At 44.1% G+C, this 17,470-nt stretch overlaps 1 protein-coding gene across 2 annotated transcripts in view; it reads right to left on the reverse strand.

Moving 5' to 3' along the window:
* UBR4 (ubiquitin protein ligase E3 component n-recognin 4) overlaps nucleotides 1-17,470 on the reverse strand; it is a 132,156-nt gene that overhangs the window by 99,418 nt on the left and 15,268 nt on the right. For both annotated transcript variants that reach the window (XM_061148034.1, XM_061148033.1), the window contains exons 10-21: nucleotides 16,970-17,029; nucleotides 16,681-16,871; nucleotides 13,026-13,125; nucleotides 12,760-12,897; nucleotides 11,973-12,090; nucleotides 10,987-11,174; nucleotides 9,646-9,805; nucleotides 9,442-9,527; nucleotides 3,339-3,508; nucleotides 1,796-2,078; nucleotides 1,023-1,158; nucleotides 29-108 (exon numbers count right to left, since the gene is read on the reverse strand). In XM_061148034.1, coding sequence (XP_061004017.1) covers nucleotides 29-108; nucleotides 1,023-1,158; nucleotides 1,796-2,078; nucleotides 3,339-3,508; nucleotides 9,442-9,527; nucleotides 9,646-9,805; nucleotides 10,987-11,174; nucleotides 11,973-12,090; nucleotides 12,760-12,897; nucleotides 13,026-13,125; nucleotides 16,681-16,871; nucleotides 16,970-17,029 — 1,710 coding nt within the window. The remainder of the gene's footprint in view (nucleotides 1-28; nucleotides 109-1,022; nucleotides 1,159-1,795; nucleotides 2,079-3,338; nucleotides 3,509-9,441; nucleotides 9,528-9,645; nucleotides 9,806-10,986; nucleotides 11,175-11,972; nucleotides 12,091-12,759; nucleotides 12,898-13,025; nucleotides 13,126-16,680; nucleotides 16,872-16,969; nucleotides 17,030-17,470) is intronic.

Below are 17,470 nucleotides of genomic sequence, written 5' to 3' on the forward strand. Positions count from 1 at the left end.
CAAAATGGGATTTTTAAATTCCAGGTACCACAGAATCAAGTCGGTTCAAATCATCCTCTGAGGCTTCTGGGGACAGGACACAGTAGAATCTGGGTTGCGGGACGGCATCTGAAAAGCAATGTGCTTACTGAAAGAACGGGTCCACTCTCAAGTCGAACAAGTGTGAAACGTAAGAAGACACTTTGGACCACGGTTTCCCAAGCTCGGCACGACCCACTGACACTCTGGGCCAGGTGACTCTCTGCTGAGGGAACTGCCCTCTGCACGACACAATGCTGAGCACCATCCCGGCTCCCGTCCCCCGATGGCCAGCAGCGGCCTCCCAGCTGTGACAACCACATATGTCTCCGGACACAGCCCCGGGGTCCCTGTCGGGGTGCGGAGCACAATCACCCCCAGTTGACAACTTCTGTTCCAGGAGTTAACTTCTATTCTATGATCATCACGTGAATCAACAAAACTGTATCACGATTCTGGCAGTCTTAAATGCTGTCTCCCCCACATCAAAGGGACCAACTACTAAGAGATGCCAATGATAATAAACTCACATGAGGGCTTGATGAACATGTCCACCAAATACACTTTATATTAAACAATCCTCAGATGAAAGCAAATACACGCAATGCACACAGGAGGAGGCACCTTATCAAGAGTATGGACCACTGCCATATGAGAAACACTGGGGAGAATACCACTGCTCCCACTGTCTGAAGACCATGACCCAAGAAATCAGCCCCTCGGTGAGAACCACGTCCCTAAGAGAAATTTAAATTCAATCACCGAGTGGTAAGATTGTATATACTGCACCCTAGGGCCAGAGGATTCCAACTCCGCACATTTCAGATTTTTTTCCTTTTAAATAAACATGGGATATGTGAGGGTCTGTTTCCGCCAAGAGTTTTGAATCCATAGGTATCTGAGACTACACCAATGATCGAAGGTTCTCAAGGATGCCCCAAGCTCCAAATTCCGCCCCTCCCGTGAGAATGAGGAAGTTTCTTATCGACAGTCTTCTTTCTGACCTGATGAAAAATGCTTAGACCAGTTTTCTTCTACTTCTTTGAACCCATGATAGAGAGGGGTGGTCGTCCGGCGGCTGCTGCTGTCCTGGGATCCACTTGCCCACCCAAAAGGAGGACTAAGCAGGTTATGCTGCACCTTTTAAAACACAAAGATTCAAATTAAGAAAGAGACACAGTCAACATTCTGCTTCTCACTCCAGGCATGATATCAGATTGATACAGCAAAGTCTGGGAAACTTAACCAAAATAAAATTTTAGACTTTTCTGTGACTTCTTTTAGGAAGTGTCTTTTTGCCCGAGTATAGAGGGAACAGCATGTAATAAAGCACCATCAGAAACTCTGACTGCAACAATCCTTAAACGGCCCTCCCATTCTCATTCTGGTTCCCTGGGACAGAGCAATTTACCAATCCATAAAACGCACTGCTCAACCGTCGTTCAACTGCTAGTAAACTAACTGAGGCCTGACACTCACAGCACTGCGCGCAACACTCGTTAAGCAGGGCAGTTCAAAGGACACCTGTGAACAGAACCTATGATCCGATTTCAGCAAACACATCGAATGAAGTAAATTCAAACTGATTGCTTCTGGCTAAACATAAAGTGTGGGCACACAGACAAAGTCCCGGGGTCTTCCTAAGGGCACTTAAACACACAACGGACACCTAAAACCTCAAGTGAACAGGTCACTTTGGTTTGGGACATGGTAATTTGAGAATAACAATGTTCTCAGGAATAGCTGTAAAGTAAAAAAAGAACGTGTTCCTCTGTACCTGCTCAAACAGATACACGGGGGCTTTGGAGTACTGATGAAGCAGATAATCAAAGATCAAAAGCAGGCGAGCCAGGATGAGAGGCACAGAGCGCATCTGGGCATCCATGCTGGCACTCAGCTCCTGGATGATCTGCACAAACAGCGTCAGGATGTCCCGCCGGCCTTTCTCAGAGAAGTTGTGGAAGATGAGGAGCAGCAGCTGCAAGTGTTCCACGTTCAAATCTTCCGTCTCAGCAGGCACCACCCCTTGCAGGGCATTCTGCTTCATGGTCGACAAAAACCTACCACAGAGGAGAGGAGAGCATGTCTGGAGGGGAAAGTCAGAGCTTCCCCCAAGAGTTAACAGTGTGCAGTGCCAGAAAAGGCAGATTTCTTAAACCCAGGCATGAAGAGAACACATTAAGGAAGACAAGAAGCTATATGTAATGAGAAGATAAAAATTAAATCTTGGCTACAAAAAAAGCTAGATTTGGCCACAAAAGCATTTTCAACAGCCCTTCAGCAACATTAACTGTGGCCATACCGGTGTTAACTCCCACGCTGCCATTTCTGACAATGAAAAAGAACTACAAGTTCTCTAAAAGGTGGTTTTTTTTCTTTAATTAATAAATCTGCGTAGATAGAAACAATTCAACTACTTTTTCTCTATAATCTGACTCTACAGTTTCTCATTTTGAGAATTCATACTACAGGTTAAAAATCACAACATGGTAATAGTTGAAAATAACTCAATGCACTAAAAAGCAATACAAAATTTACACTATTTAGAGAACTTGTGAGAAAACCTTTCATGCAAAAAAGGAATGAATGTAGCCAACTATTTCCATGGCCTTTGGCTATCAGGGAAGAGATTTTGTGTTTTAATTAATAAGGGTTTCCCTCACCACCACCCCCATCCTCCACCTTCCGGCCTTTTCGCAAGATTCCACCAGGAAAAATACAGTGCACGTCTGGCATTCAAGGGGGTTTATAATTTCTCAAATCCAGCAGCAGAGCTATTTGATCATGGAATGGCAAAGAGGAAAACAAAGCCTTTTAGGAAAACTAACTGCTTTGAAGACTCCCAACCATGTAAACAAAAATGGCAAATATAGGTCCATCTAAAGAGGATTTAGATGATTAATCTGAGCTTCCCCCAAGTAAAAATATTCTTTAAAAGTTGTCCAAAAAAGACTGCAAGTCACTCTAAGTGGTTTTGTGTCGAAAGACAGAGTTGGCTTCCCTGTTCCCTCTCTTTCAATAAAACCAGGTCAGGATAAAATTGGTTATGTTCCGGATTCAGGTTCCCTCTGATATTTGCAATCAAATCCTCCATGTGCTAAAGGAAGATTCTGTTTCCAGACCCTAGTTTATGTACATCTGTTTTTTAAACAGCCCCCCAGCTCCTCCCAAATCCCCCCATCAGAGACACACTCCTCCCCCCTTGCCGCTTTAGGCCTATCATCAGACTACCATCTCAGGGCCACAGAGGAACTACAAACCAGTCAAACAAGTTTTAAAAGGCAGCCTTCTCCTCGGGGCTTCTGTGGGAGTTACCTTACCTGTCCCAGACTTTGAGGCACTCAGGGACGTCAGGGCCACCCTGGGCGCTGGCTCTATGTTGCCAGATGAGCAGGAGACGCGCGAGCAGAGAGAGGCTTTGAGGGTGAACATACAAGGGCCACGGGCCCTCAGAGCCCGGGGCGACTCCCAGCTGCTGCAGCAGTGCGCTCTAGCATGGAAGACACAAGAGGCCGTCAGGGAGGGCAGGGCAGGGGGCTACTCCTGCGCGCTGTGGCAACGGCAGTTAACGAGTGTCAGAAATCAGGTCCCCAAAGAGGACGTGTGCCTGGAGACGGCAGAATCGGGGTCAGTTTCAACGGACACTGTGTCTTTGAAAGAAAACTTCAACTGTAATAGCTAAGTTTTTCCTTCAAGTCTGTTATGGACCACAAATAACACTCCAAAGGGGGAGCTGCCACAACTGAGAAGGCCAACAACTTGTATTAACAGCATTAGCAGAGAAATCTTGCCTCCGAGATGTCACGGCATCTAGAATTGATCAGGGCCGTTGTCTCTGCCTCCAGTTGCAGCACATCTTTTAAACGAGCTTTACTTTCAGCTCAGTCATCTAAGCTGCTATTTATCTCCTCAAACACACACACAAGCTGAGCAGGATGCCAACGGAAAAACCAGACAAAACCCTGCTTTCTCATTTGGCTTTAGAAAACACAAATCATGGTTACCTCAGGACACAGGATAAATTCTGAAGTCTGCCAAACTAAATTATACTCTTGTAAAAAACATCCGAGAGGACCCTATTCCTCGAAAATGTTCAAAAAGTCATGGATGTCGAGCGCAGCGCTGATGTATTTGGGGGCTGCTCGGGGTAAGAGCTGTAGGGAGACCGTGACACTCGACGCTGAGCTGTAACGTCAGGCGGGGTGTGCTCCGCTGCACCGATGAGGGGCAGAGCTCAGGCTGGCTCAGGAGCATGACCAGGGCCACAAGATCACCAAGGGACAAGCCAAGTGTCTCTCTAAAACCCACATTCTTAATCATTACACTCAGCAAAGGCATGATGACTAACTTCTCCATTCCTGACTCAAGAAAACAAATCAAAAAATAAGCAAACATGTCTGATCTATTGCAAAAGTCTTAACTGGAGCACTACTGGTAATAAAAAATCAAATCAAATCAAGGCACATGCAGTCGTCATGGTGGCAACCACAAAGACCAAGTAAACATAAAGACACTATACGTTACGTCACCACAGACATAAAACCATGAAGTCTGAAAAGGCAGAAGCCGAGGGACACATCGATGCTGATAACAACTGTACAGTCATGCCCCTATGTGGACTGCAACAAAAGGAAGCAGGAATTCGGCGAGAGGATCACAGCTGCCGTCTGTTCTCTGCTGTTTACCACCTCTAAGTGAGCTTGTCTGTCAGATGGCTTAGGCCTCAGAGCTGTAACAAACGAGCCAACACTCCTCAGCAACCGGCTCTCCTCACCCCTCGCACTCTGACTTCCTAAGGAGCAAGTCTGAGTCACAACAGAGCGAAGCCCAGCCCAGCGCACCCCTGGACGCCCCCCGAGCAGCATTCCTCGCTGCCCCTCTGTGCCAGCAGTCCTGAGGCTAGCCTCAGCCTTCATTGCTCCTGCTGTCCTCGACCCATCTCCGTGAATCTCATCACTGCAACAGCGGCCTCTCAGTGGGCAATTCCCAAAACTGTAGTGTCAGTCTTAATGTTTTAACTCCTAAATTTCAGACTCACATTTCCAACTATTTTCCAAGACATCTTCATCCCTCTGGCACCTCAAAATTTCACTATTTAAAGAGGTGTGTTTGGGAGGGGGGATAGGGATGCGGAATACGTGTAACTCTATGGCTGATTCATATCAATGTATGACAAAACCCACTGAAATGTTGTGAAATAATTAGCCTCCAACTAATAAAAAAAATAAAAAATAAATCCCCCCCCCAAAATAATAATAATAATAAAGAGGTGTGTGTTTTTTTTTTTTCTCAAAAGCAGTAATGGTGACTATTTTATTCAAATTTAAAACACTGATAATACAGTTTTTCTCATTTGATTGAAAGGGCTACAGAATTTAATATACTGATAAAGGAAAAAATACAATCACATAGACAATGCCTCTGCTAGCTGTCTCCAGCTTACTCCTTTGGTAAAGGAGAGCTTCACCTTCACCTATTCAATTTCCTTGACCGCAAACAACTCCAAGGCTGGCCTACTGCAAGGACCTAAAAGTCATACTGGAGACCTGACATTGACTCATTTTTAAAAACAGAAAATGGCAAACCGTGCCTCCTGTACCCAAAGAGCCCAAAGGATCATCCTGAGTAACTTACGTGACCCATGAGCATGTAAGACGGTGCAGTCACTGTGGGAAACAGGACGGAGATTGCCCAAGAAACTAAAAGTAGAATTATGATCCAGCAAATCCCACTCCTGGACATATACCCAGACAAAATATAATTCAAAAAGATATATGCACCCCTAGGTTCACAGCAGCACTACTCACAACAGCAAGACATGGAAACAAGCTAAACGCCCACCAACAGACAGCTAAAAGAGGAACAGTGCGCATACACAGTGGAGCGCGGCTCAGCCCTAAGGAAGGACGGAAGAATGCCATCTGCAGCAACATGGACGCAACTAGAGATGATCATACTAAGTGAGACACGTCAGAAAGAGGAACCAATACCCTAGATACCACTTTCATGTAGAATCCAAAATATGACAAAAAAGAACCTGTCTACGGAGCAGAAACAGAATCATGGACACAGAAGACAGGCTGGTGGCTGCCAAGGCAGAGAGGGCTAGAGGAGGGGTGGAGTGAGAGGCTGGGGTTAGCAGATTTAAGCTTTAATACACAGGATGGACAGACAAGGTCCTACTGTATAGAACAGGAAACTACACTCAATATCCTATGACAAACTATAATGGAAAAGAATATACTAAAAATGAATGTATATGAAGAACTGAATCACTTTGCTATACAGCAGTAATTAACACAACACTGTAAATCAACTACACTTCAATAAAAAAATGTTTAATAGAAATCTGAAAAAACAAGTGACGCATGAGTAAATACAATCTGAGTCGACGTAAACCCAGAAGAACGAGCCACTGAGTCCTCAATATCATTGCTTTTACCCCCAAACCAACTCTTTTTCCTGATTTCCCTATTTCTATTAAGACAAGAGCATCCTGCTGGTCTCATTTGGGTTTTAAATTTGGGCAGTACCTTAGATTCCCAAACTTTCCTTGTCTTTCACCTCATTCAAATAATTTCCCATGATCTCTAAACTAGGTCCTTTATCCACCCTATCTCCCCTTTCTCATGAAGCCACACTAACTCAAGTTATCTTTATCTCTTCAGTTCCTGTAACAGTACCTGAAACATAGATAACTTTCAGTGAATACTTATAAATGAACCTAGATCACCATAGTAACAGCATTATTCAGTTATGGTAATTTTACGTGCAATATTAAATATAGTATTAAACAATAACAGTAACAATACCTTTTATTAACATCCCTTACAAGACACTGTGTATCTGGCAACTTAAATCAGGCATCTTGCGTAAGACAACTTTGCACATTACTCCAAAGAAATAATATCCAAGGTAGGGGGACTCAACAGCAGACAGATTACAATGACTACCCTTCAAAGCAGTGAAATATGGGGAAACAGTTTACAGTTCCATACCTGGAGATGGAATGAAAAACAGAGATCTGAGGGCTTCCGCTGCAGTGTCAGCAGCTATGGGAAGCTATGGGCAGCCCAGCTGTACATCCACACAAGGTCTGTAATTATTTTTAAAATGCTAAGAGAGCAATATCATCACAGGAGTCTTAAGAATCCCTATTCTCTAAAGAAAAATATTTCTTCCCCATTATTTAGACAAGTTTAGCCAAGAAAAGTGCAAATCTTTGACCTTTGAAACCTCTCTTGATAAACTCAGATCTGGGCAAGGAGCTGATAATTTTGGCAGGAAACCCTGACCCTTCACTCTTGAGAAGTTATTGCAGGCAATATCATAAGTGAAGCATTTTCTGCTTTTCACCTTATACAGGTCAATAGCTTTTCTACTCTATTTCTTCATATAGTCTCTTTCCTGCTAAAAAAAAAAAAATTTTCCCATGTACCAGCAGGTAAGCATAAATAGCTTTTATAATTACCTTTTTAAACAACAAAAAAAAAGAAATGCTTCAGGATTTCTCAAATAGCTTGGGATTGTGAGAATTTTTTTTTTTTTTTTTTTTTTTTTTGCTACACCATGCGGCATCTTAGTTCTCCGACCAGGGAACCCATGCCCCCTGCAGGGCAAGCTTGGAGTCCTAACCACCGGACCACCGGGGAATTCCCTGTGAGAATCAATTTTTTAACTTCATGAAATAGGTTCCTGGATTTTGCCCCTTTGGGGGCAAGTACAAGTCCTTGAATTGTGTTTTGATTCTGAGAAACCACTGAAATAATCTTAAAAGTAATAAAAATATTTTCATTAACAATCTTAGAGCTAATTATTGGAGATCTACCAAATTAAATTCTACTGGGGTTGGTTGGGGAGGGTTGGGGGTAAATATTGGGGGGGGGTCACATTAACTAAGAATCTGAATTTTTAGCAGATTCCCCAGGAATCCTTCTGCACACTGAAGACTGAGAAACACTAACTTTAACTATGTTAATAAAATTATTATCAGGATCTGACATTGCCAAATCTTGGGAGAGAATGTGAATCCCCGTATCTCTGGCACACTGCTATGAGAGCAAACCTTGGTGCCACAACAGAGAGCACTTCGGCGTCATCTGCTCAAGGTCAGGGACGCTATAACCTGCCAATCCTACATCAACTTCTATTCCCAGGAGACTCAATTGCGACAGGGGACAGACACATGGGGACATGCACGAGAGCACAGCAGGACACCCGGCGGCCCAGTGGTTAGGGATGCTCCTGCCAATGCAGGGGGCGTGGCTTCAACCCCTGGCCCAGGAAGATCCCACGCGCTGCAGAGCAACCAAGCCCAGGCACGGACAGCCCTTGCTCCACAACCGGAGACTCGATGGCAACGAGCAGCCCCACTCGGCAAGTCAGTGCAGCCAAAATCAATCAACCTTTTTAAAGAGAGAGATCATCCAACACCTGGAATCACAATGACATCTGACTGACACAACCCAAATGTTCATCAGCTGGAGGAGCAGGGACGCGAATAAACTGGTACAGTCACAGACACAGTGAAATACATACAGCAGTCAAAACAAAAACTACAGAAATGTGCAGCAGGAGAGATGAATTCTGATAATAAAGTACCAAATAATGTTAAGTGAAAAATGCCTACAAAATTGAACAGAACATGATGTCATTGCTAAAAGCAATCAAATAATTTTAAATTTTAAAATATTCCTTGAATACAAAAGCACATACATAGGTGAAACTAATGAAATGAGGAATTTAAGATTCAGGATTCCAGGTATCAGCTACTTCAGTGAGTCAAGAAAGCTATAAGGTTTAGAAGTCCACAATCAAGATCCTAGACTTCATTTCAGTGGTGGGTTGTCTATGGGAGCACATTATGGACCCTTGAGTCCATCCTTGTTCACCTCCTTGATGATACTGGCCAATATGGCCATACAGTGCTCTGAAAGGGATACACTTAGATAGTTTCAGACAAAGCTGTGCCGACAGTTCAGCATGGAAGGGGTGATAAAGTTCAAAATGTTGGAAGCCAGGCCTAAGAACTAAAAGAACATCCACCTCCTATAATTTAACTGATTCTTTTAAGACAAGCATTTTAATTTATATTTCTCAGATTACTAATGACGCTTAACATTTCCTACATTTCTTGGCCATTTATTATTTTTTAATAAAATATCTTCTTGTCTATTTACTTTTATACTAGGATAGTTATCAGGAGTGGGTTTTGTAGCTTTTCCTTTTCTTTACACTTACTGAGTTGGGGATAAAAGACACATTTTCTTGAAATGATGTTAATTAAGGCAGAGGGACATCCTAGCATAGTCTCTCAACACTCTTTCCAGGGATGGGATCCCAGGACAAACTGCTCCTTAGCCACAGAAATACTGACAGGAGACGCAGAGGGCCCCTGGCCCGAGCGGGGCCGTGCACACACACCTGCAGGTTAGGTGACTGGAGGTCCGAGGTTACCAGGCAGTGGTTGAAGTGATAGAGGGCGGCCGCAAACTCTTCATCTGATGCACCTTGAACACACACGGGGAAACCAATTACCCAAGCACCTACTTGATGCAGGGCACCACCCTGCCAGCAGCCAACTGCTGCTAGAAAAATATCCGACAGGCACATATCCTGTCTACTGACCCTTGAGTCCATCCTTGTCCACCTCCTTAATGATGCTGGCCAATGTGGCCATATGGTGCTCTGAAAGAGATACACTCAGATAGTTTCGGATAAAATTGTTCCGGGAGTTCAGCATGGAAGAGGTGATGAAGTTCAAAATGTTGGAAGCCAGGCCTAAGAACTAAAAAGAACACATAAAGGTCATACCAGGTTTGTGAGCCCAGACCTCCTACAAACCCTAAATACAAATACAAAGTAAACTATGTCCATAGATCTCATGTAATACACAGAATGACTCAAAGACTCAGATTTTAAATCACTGACAATATGACTAAGTTTAATCATGACAGCCTTTCCCATGTGATTGAACCAATTTTAAAAAATGGCGTACAAACTTAACACAACAGACCTCACGGAGTGCTGCTGTCCGAAGACGGGGGATTAACAAACAGACTGACTCGATCGCTTTCACTCCGCTAAGGTCCTACATTTGTCCAGCTCTAAGGTACTACTGACATATTCAATCCTGAAGCCTGTATTATCACTATACACTTGGGAATGCCCGGCTCTTCACTTCTCTATTAAAATTAAGTTGGGGAATTCGCTGATGGTCCAGTGGTGAGGACTACACACTTTTGCTGCCGAGGGCCAGGGCTCCACCCCTGCTCGGGGAGCTGAGACACCATAAGCTGCAGAGCAGTGACCAAAAGAACAGTAAGAATCTAACCAGAGCGAACTGAACCAACTGCTTTAGATCCACTTCCCTGACTACACTAAGCTATAAAAGCCAAGACTGTATCTGACCTGCTTACTGGTAAAGCTCTGGGAGAGGGACTGATACCCAGTGTGGCACCCACGAACACTGGCTGAACAGACAGTCAGCAATCAGTTATGACACGCCGGACGTAGGGGCCGGGCCCACTAACTCCTCACAGCATTCTCAGAGGGGGCACAGTCACTCCCACACTACAGGAGACAAAACAGGCTAGGAGAAATTCAGATTCTTGCCTGAAGTCATAGAGTCAGGAAGTGCAGTAGGAGCAGGATTCAATTCACTTCTATCTAATTCTAAACGCTGTTACTGACCCTCAATCAGAGAAACACCATCAAGAGTACAAGAGTTATTTAATGAAATATAATCAATATACTTAAACCCTAAGTAAAAACGTCTTTAAACATTAACGATTCATGCCGATGAATGGCAAAAACCATCACAATATTGTAAAGCAATTATCCTGCAATTAAAATAAATTAATTTTAGAAAATTAACGATTCAACATACAAAATGGTTTTATTCCAATGATCTGCTTTTCACACGCCTTCTCCCCATTTCTCCTTCCCCACTCAGAAATCCACTCTTACCAACTCAGGATCTTTCCGACTGGCCAAAATGTTGCCCTTCTCGCCAGGAGCCTGCTTACTGGGGCTCTTGACTCGAGGGGAGCTTTCCAGGGGAGGGGACGGGGGAGGAGGCGGAGGAGCCACCTTCTCTTTACTGGGGGAGATGGTCTCTTCAAACCACTGCCCCAAGATAGGTTCACTGTCATCATCTAACAGGAAACAGAAAAGTTAACAAAAGTTAACAAAAGTTACACACTTTTTAAATTGTTTCAGTACACCTGCCATGTAAAAGTGCCTGAGTCAAAAAGAATACAAGGTATCTAAATTATGGTGGAGGATACATAGTGGCATAAACTTGTCAAAACTCATACAAACGTATATACGGCATGTATATGAAGTGCTTTATTGTGCATAAATTATACCTCAACAAGACCAATATTTTATTTAAAAGAAACCCAGGAAGGAAATCACTTCACTTTATTTTACTGGCAACAAGCCAAATGTTTTCAAGTGCAAACTTTTACTTGCCTATCAATTCTAAGCCTCCAGATAAGAATCTCACTTTTTGCAATACTATATACATTGTTCCCATAAACCTGAATAGAAAGAATCTGACATGCTTATTTTATTTACTCTCTCTCCAAACCAAGGCAGGAGGGAATGTTACTAGTAACCTGGTCTAATTATTAGTTACTAATAACCTGCTACTAGGAACTAGTAAGCAGGAGGGAGTTTACCACATGAGCTGGTGGAGAAAGAAACAAAAACAAGTGAGAAGTATCCTGATTGTGGAAGAAAAGAAAGGAAAGCAATCTGAGCTTTGCTGATGGTGGCGTCAATCACTCAGTCCAACCGCTCCAGTTACTCTTGAGTACCAGGGCACCTTTAAGGGCACATGCGGTCAAGACCCAAGCCGGGCAGGTGAAAGCAGACGGTGAGCAGGAAGTTCCTGGGACGCGTCCTGCTGCGCTCTGGAGTTTACCCCCGGGAGACAGCAGGGTGTCTACCTTGGCTGCTATCCTCCTCCGTGCTGCTGAAATCGTCCTCGTAGTAGGTGTTTGAGTCAGTAGAGGCACTGGCATCGCTGCTCATGGAGCCCTTCCTCTGACGCTGCAGGACACATGCCTGGGAAAACAGCGAGGCTTCTGCAATCAGCGACCCCGAAAATGACGCCATCCCACTTCGGCCCTTTCACCACATCAACAGTCTTCTCTGTGTCTCTTTTTTCTAAATCCAAGAAGCAGTTCTCCTAATAGCTCCCTTTAGAACTCTCATAGCTTTATCCTATAAAACAGGCATCCCCAGCCTCCAGGATCTAAACCCTGATGATCTGAGATGGAGGTGACGTAATTAGAAATAAAATGCACAATAAGTGTAAAGCGCTTGAATCATCCCCAAACTACCACCCCACCCCACCCTCAATACCATCCCTGATCTGTGGAAAAACTGTCTTCCACAAAACTGGACCCTGGTGACAAAAAGTCTGGGGACCACCGCTATAAAAGCACTCCAAAACCAGAACCCTGGGCAAGAACTGAAAAGGCAATGTTTCCAGTGTCCTCTACGTTTTGCTTCATATGCCAACTGTCACAAACTGCCAACTGCCCACCTGTATCACAATGCTGATAATCAATAACTAATTCAAATGTCTGGAATCAGTAAGAGCTTTTCTCATCTTCAAAACCATTACCACAAACGAGTTTATAAAGATTAAGGCATACACTCTGTCTCATTTGTTTTAAGAAGGATATATAAGAAGACCTTACAGATTATCAGTGGCATGACCCCACCCACCTTTCTGTAGGAAGTTGAGAGTAGTGTCAACAGCAGGTTCGTCAGTGGGACAGAGTCAATCAGCCGCTGAATCCTCTGTATGGAGGTACTCTGGGCCATGATGCTCAGGACTGCAGGGGGACCATCTGCTTCCCAACCCTGAAGGTAAAAAGAGAGTTAAAGTTAGGTCTCAACAGGAAATAAGCACCTGATCTGATGGCTCGAGAGAACTTAAGACGGAAGAGGAGCCAGCAGCCACTGTGCTGATTCTGAGGACAAGCCCTCACCTTGTGCAGAGCCTCCACTTGCAAGTCTTGAAAGAGAGACGTCAACAGCTTGACGGCATGGTTTGCCAGTATTACCGAGAGTACCCCAAAGCCCTGATGCCTACACAAAGCAAAAGGGAAACACAAACTTTAAGATAACTCACAACAAATTACAATCATGGATTGTGCCATTCTGAGGCCCTTTAGGAATCTACTGACCTTTCCCCAGGGGGTGAAAAAATTGCAAAAACATAGAATTTGCATATAATTTCAGAAGTTCACACTCCCTGAAGCCTACCTACAGACTACCTAGGGATCCTCAGGCTTCAGGCTAAGAACTCCTGGACTAGAAGAAACTCTTCCAAATCCATAAAACACTGCAATTTAAACTGTCAATTCAAAGCTACTGGGTCATGTGAAAACCGACATTTAAAAGTCATTCTTTTGGGGACGGCTCCGGTGGTACAGTGGATAATAATCCACCAGCGAATGCAGGGGACACGGGTTAGACCCCTGGTCCAGGAAGATCCCATATGCTGAGGGGCAACTGAGCCTGTGCCCCACAACTAGTGGGCCTGTGCCCGAGAGCCCGTGCTCTGCAACAAGGGACGCCGCCCAATGAGGAGCCCCTGGCTTCCACAGCCGGAGGAAGTCCACGCAGCCAAGCCACGAAGATCCAGCACAGCCAAAAATAAACACATAAGTAAGTATTTTTAAAAAAGTCATTCTTTTGAGAAGGAAAGGCTAAAAAGTAGCAACTTTTACAAAATATCTGGACAGGAAGAGAATAAAAACAAAGGTTTACGTTAAATCTGAGTAGAACTTTCTCTTTCTGTCCAAATGACCACATGACACGGAGTCAGTATACCTAATATACAAAGAGCTCCCATACATCAGTGAGTAGAAAGGACAAACACCAAGGAAGGCTGGAGCAAATGATACAGGCAGTGTGAAAATGGCCACAATCACACCAGCACTCAACGCGAGACACGTGAGAGCACTGCAGGAACACCGCCCTCCTCTGAGGTCGGCACACAGGGAGACTAAAGACACACCACTGCCAGGGAGGGCCGGCAAGGGGCGGCTCCACCATGCGGACAGCCAGGAGCGCACGGGAGAGAGCCTGGGAAACGTTTCTCACTATTAAATACGTGTCCTCTTTGTCCCAACAATTATACTTCTGGAGACTGACCCCAAGGGGATAACTAAACAAGTTCACAGAGATTTGTTTTAGAAGGATTATCAAAGTACACTTTATCAAAACAAGAAATTTGGAACAACCTAAGTAAGTGTTCAAAAAGTTAATCGGTTAACTACGGTACATTGATATAGTGGAATACCATCTGTCATTAAAAACACAGAATCTACAATTGTGTCACTGAAAATGTCTACAATATGTAGTAACAGTGATCCTGTTTTCTTAAATGTACCTGTTTAACATATGTACACAGAAAAATGTCTGGAAGAATGTTTGCCAATTTGGGTGGCAGAATTTTTGATGATTTTTTTGCTTCCTTGTGACTTGCTACCTACACAATGTATACACATTCCTTTTAAATCTCAAGAAACTACAACCACCTTTTAAATGTTTCTTCAACTTCAAAGGATACACCTATTGGCATTCTACTCCCTTTAAGATGCCAAGTGTAACAACAGACACTCAAAAATCACAAACCGTTGTTCTCTCTGGAACATGCTTACCTCCCTACTTCGCCTGGTGTCTACTGCCTACTATCTCAATGCCTATTTCAGGTTTCAGCTCAGTACACTTCCTCGGGAAAGCCTGCCTTGATTTCTCTAGCCAGGTCAAATGCCCTTATTATAATACTCTCTAGACACAATCTGACATATATTTGCATGAATATCAACTTCTTCTCTCTTCAGAACGTCTATTTTGTTTGTCCACTGCAGCATTCCAGAACTCATACAGAGCCTGGGACAGACAAGGGAGTGACTGATTTGCTAAGGTCCAGAATTCGACTTCCTCCTTGAACTCAAGACTCACATACTAAGTGCCTACTCAGCATCTCACAGACAGCCTACCGGTCCTCTCAAAAAGCAGCATGGCCCAGATGAAATTCTTCATTTCTTCCCCTTCCTCTCACTCAATCTATTCCTAAACTGGTGTGCCCTCTCTCAGTAAATTACACAATTCCAGATACTCATGCCAGAAACTTCTGACATATTTTTCACACTCAACATTCAAGCCACCAGCAAATCCTATCATTTCCCAACATGACTCATTCTCCCCGCCTTTCCCAGCACCACCAGACTCCAAACCCCCCGCCCCAGCTCACTTGCTCAGAGGAAGGTGTGAGCCTCCCACCTGTTCTCGCTCCCTCTTACCTTACAAACCCACATACAGTCTACTCCCCGCAGGGCAGCTGGGTTCTCAGTCACTAACAATTCAGATCTTATCACTCCGCTCTTGCAAACCCTCTGATACCTACAGCTTACACCTGGCCCAAGGTGATCTGGCCCTGGCTACCTCTCTGACTGGATTTTCTACCACTCTCCTCCTCAATTTCTCTGCTCTAGACACACTGACCTTGCTGATCCTTAAAAATGCCAATCATACTTCCACCTGGAGACCTGAACAATTCTACCTGAAATATTTTCGAGGACCATCTGTCACTTCACCCTACATCTTGTTTTTAGAGCCCTTTCCCGAATATGCTAACTAAAATAACAGGCCCTGCCAGTCCCTAACTCCTTGTTCTGGCTTATTTTTCTTCACACCACTCATACATGATAATTATAAATCTACTGTTTGTTATAAAACGACTATTTGTTCACTGTTGTCCCAGTTAAAACATAAACTCTAGGGCTTCCCTGGTGGCTCAGTGGTAAAGAATCTGCCTGCCAGTACAGGAGACACGGGTTTGACCCCTGATTCAGGAAGATCCCACATGCCGGAGGGCAACTAAGCCCATTCACCACAACTCCTGAGCCTGTGCTTGGCAACAAGAGAAGCCACGGCAGCAAGAAGCCTGCACACCAGAGCGGCGGAGACCCAGACAGCCTCAGATAAACAATGTTATTTAAAAAAAAAAACAAAAAAACAGACTCTATAAAGTCAAGGAGATTGTTTTGATCAGTGTCTCAATGCCTGGATAGAGCTTAGCGGTACCTGGAAAGGACTGAAAAAAATAAATGAAATCCAGAAATAAGCCGGGGCTTCAAAAATAAAACCTCAACAACACAGGAATCATATCTCTAACTCATTCCTGGCAAGCAAAGGTTTCGGTCCAGACTTCATCAAAACAGCAGCAAATGTTTCAGGAAGTAATAAGCCATGAGGCCAGACAGAATCCTCATGTTACAGGTTCAACGTGCAAGTGCGTAACCAATTCAAGTCAAACGAGCCCATTTTACAAAATAGAAGCACCTTTCTTCCCTAATTTGAACCTCGCAGAAGTCCAAAAATGTGTATTACACAGGTATTTTCTCCCTCTTACAGAGAAGGAAACAAGATTGGAGAGAATGAGCGATTTACCCAAAATCACACAGCTATGATATAGAGACAGTGAACTACAATCATCATCTTCATTGTTCAAATCAACTGGATGGAGACAAACTTTCCTATTGCTATGGAGATGAAAGGAGTTACACCAGCTCCCCATCAATAGAAAATGGCAGGAAAACGCAACAGGAGTGGCATCAAATGGACACATACCCTTTTCCAGGGCCCAGCTTCGGAGAGCCCACTCCCTCTTTGGTACGAGAAAGGATGTCTCTGACTCGGAGAGCAGCCAGTGGATCTTTCTCTTTCCCCTTATCAGCCAAGGCAGTAGGACTGAGGTTCAGTATGAGGAAAAGGCTGTTTAACAAACACCAGGCACCCAGCAATTGGAAGTTCTGGTAGTGCTGTTGAAAAAGGCACGAAATATAAATATACAGACAGAGATTCTACAGGCTACACATCTTAGAGACTACAGGTAAAACAGGAGGCAGAGACGTCTTACCTCACCACCAGCCCGGCGGGAACTGCTGATTGCTTGTCCAATCATGTCATAGATTTCAAGCTGTCCAAAAGTAAACATACGCAAAAATCTGAGCAAGGTACATAGTTCATTATAAATGCCAAATCCTACCCAAAACAATTTAGCTTGAAGACTTCAATATCCTCAAGTCACTTCCAATGGCGGCTTATCATCATACTTTCCTTGATCCTCACGTGACGCTGACTCTGTCTTTTCATTCAGCTCTCAACACCTTCTCAAAAGCGTCCCCTCCACCCCATCTAAAGCAAAATACGCAGGATCACGTCAGATCACTTTCTATCACACTTGTTCATCCAGTCCACTTACCACTTCAGAAACCCTCGTCCCTAACGTCTGCCTCCACTGCAAGCACACTGACACAGTACAGCGAGCCCTTCTACACACTTGCTGATTGCACGACTGTCTCCCACAAGGCCCACCGCCACCACAGAGCGCAGTGTCCCCTGCAAGCTACCCAAACTG

The sequence above is a fragment of the Dama dama genome, chromosome 8 (assembly GCF_033118175.1).
Source record: "Dama dama isolate Ldn47 chromosome 8, ASM3311817v1, whole genome shotgun sequence".
In the NCBI taxonomy this organism is placed as follows: domain Eukaryota; kingdom Metazoa; phylum Chordata; class Mammalia; order Artiodactyla; family Cervidae; genus Dama; species Dama dama.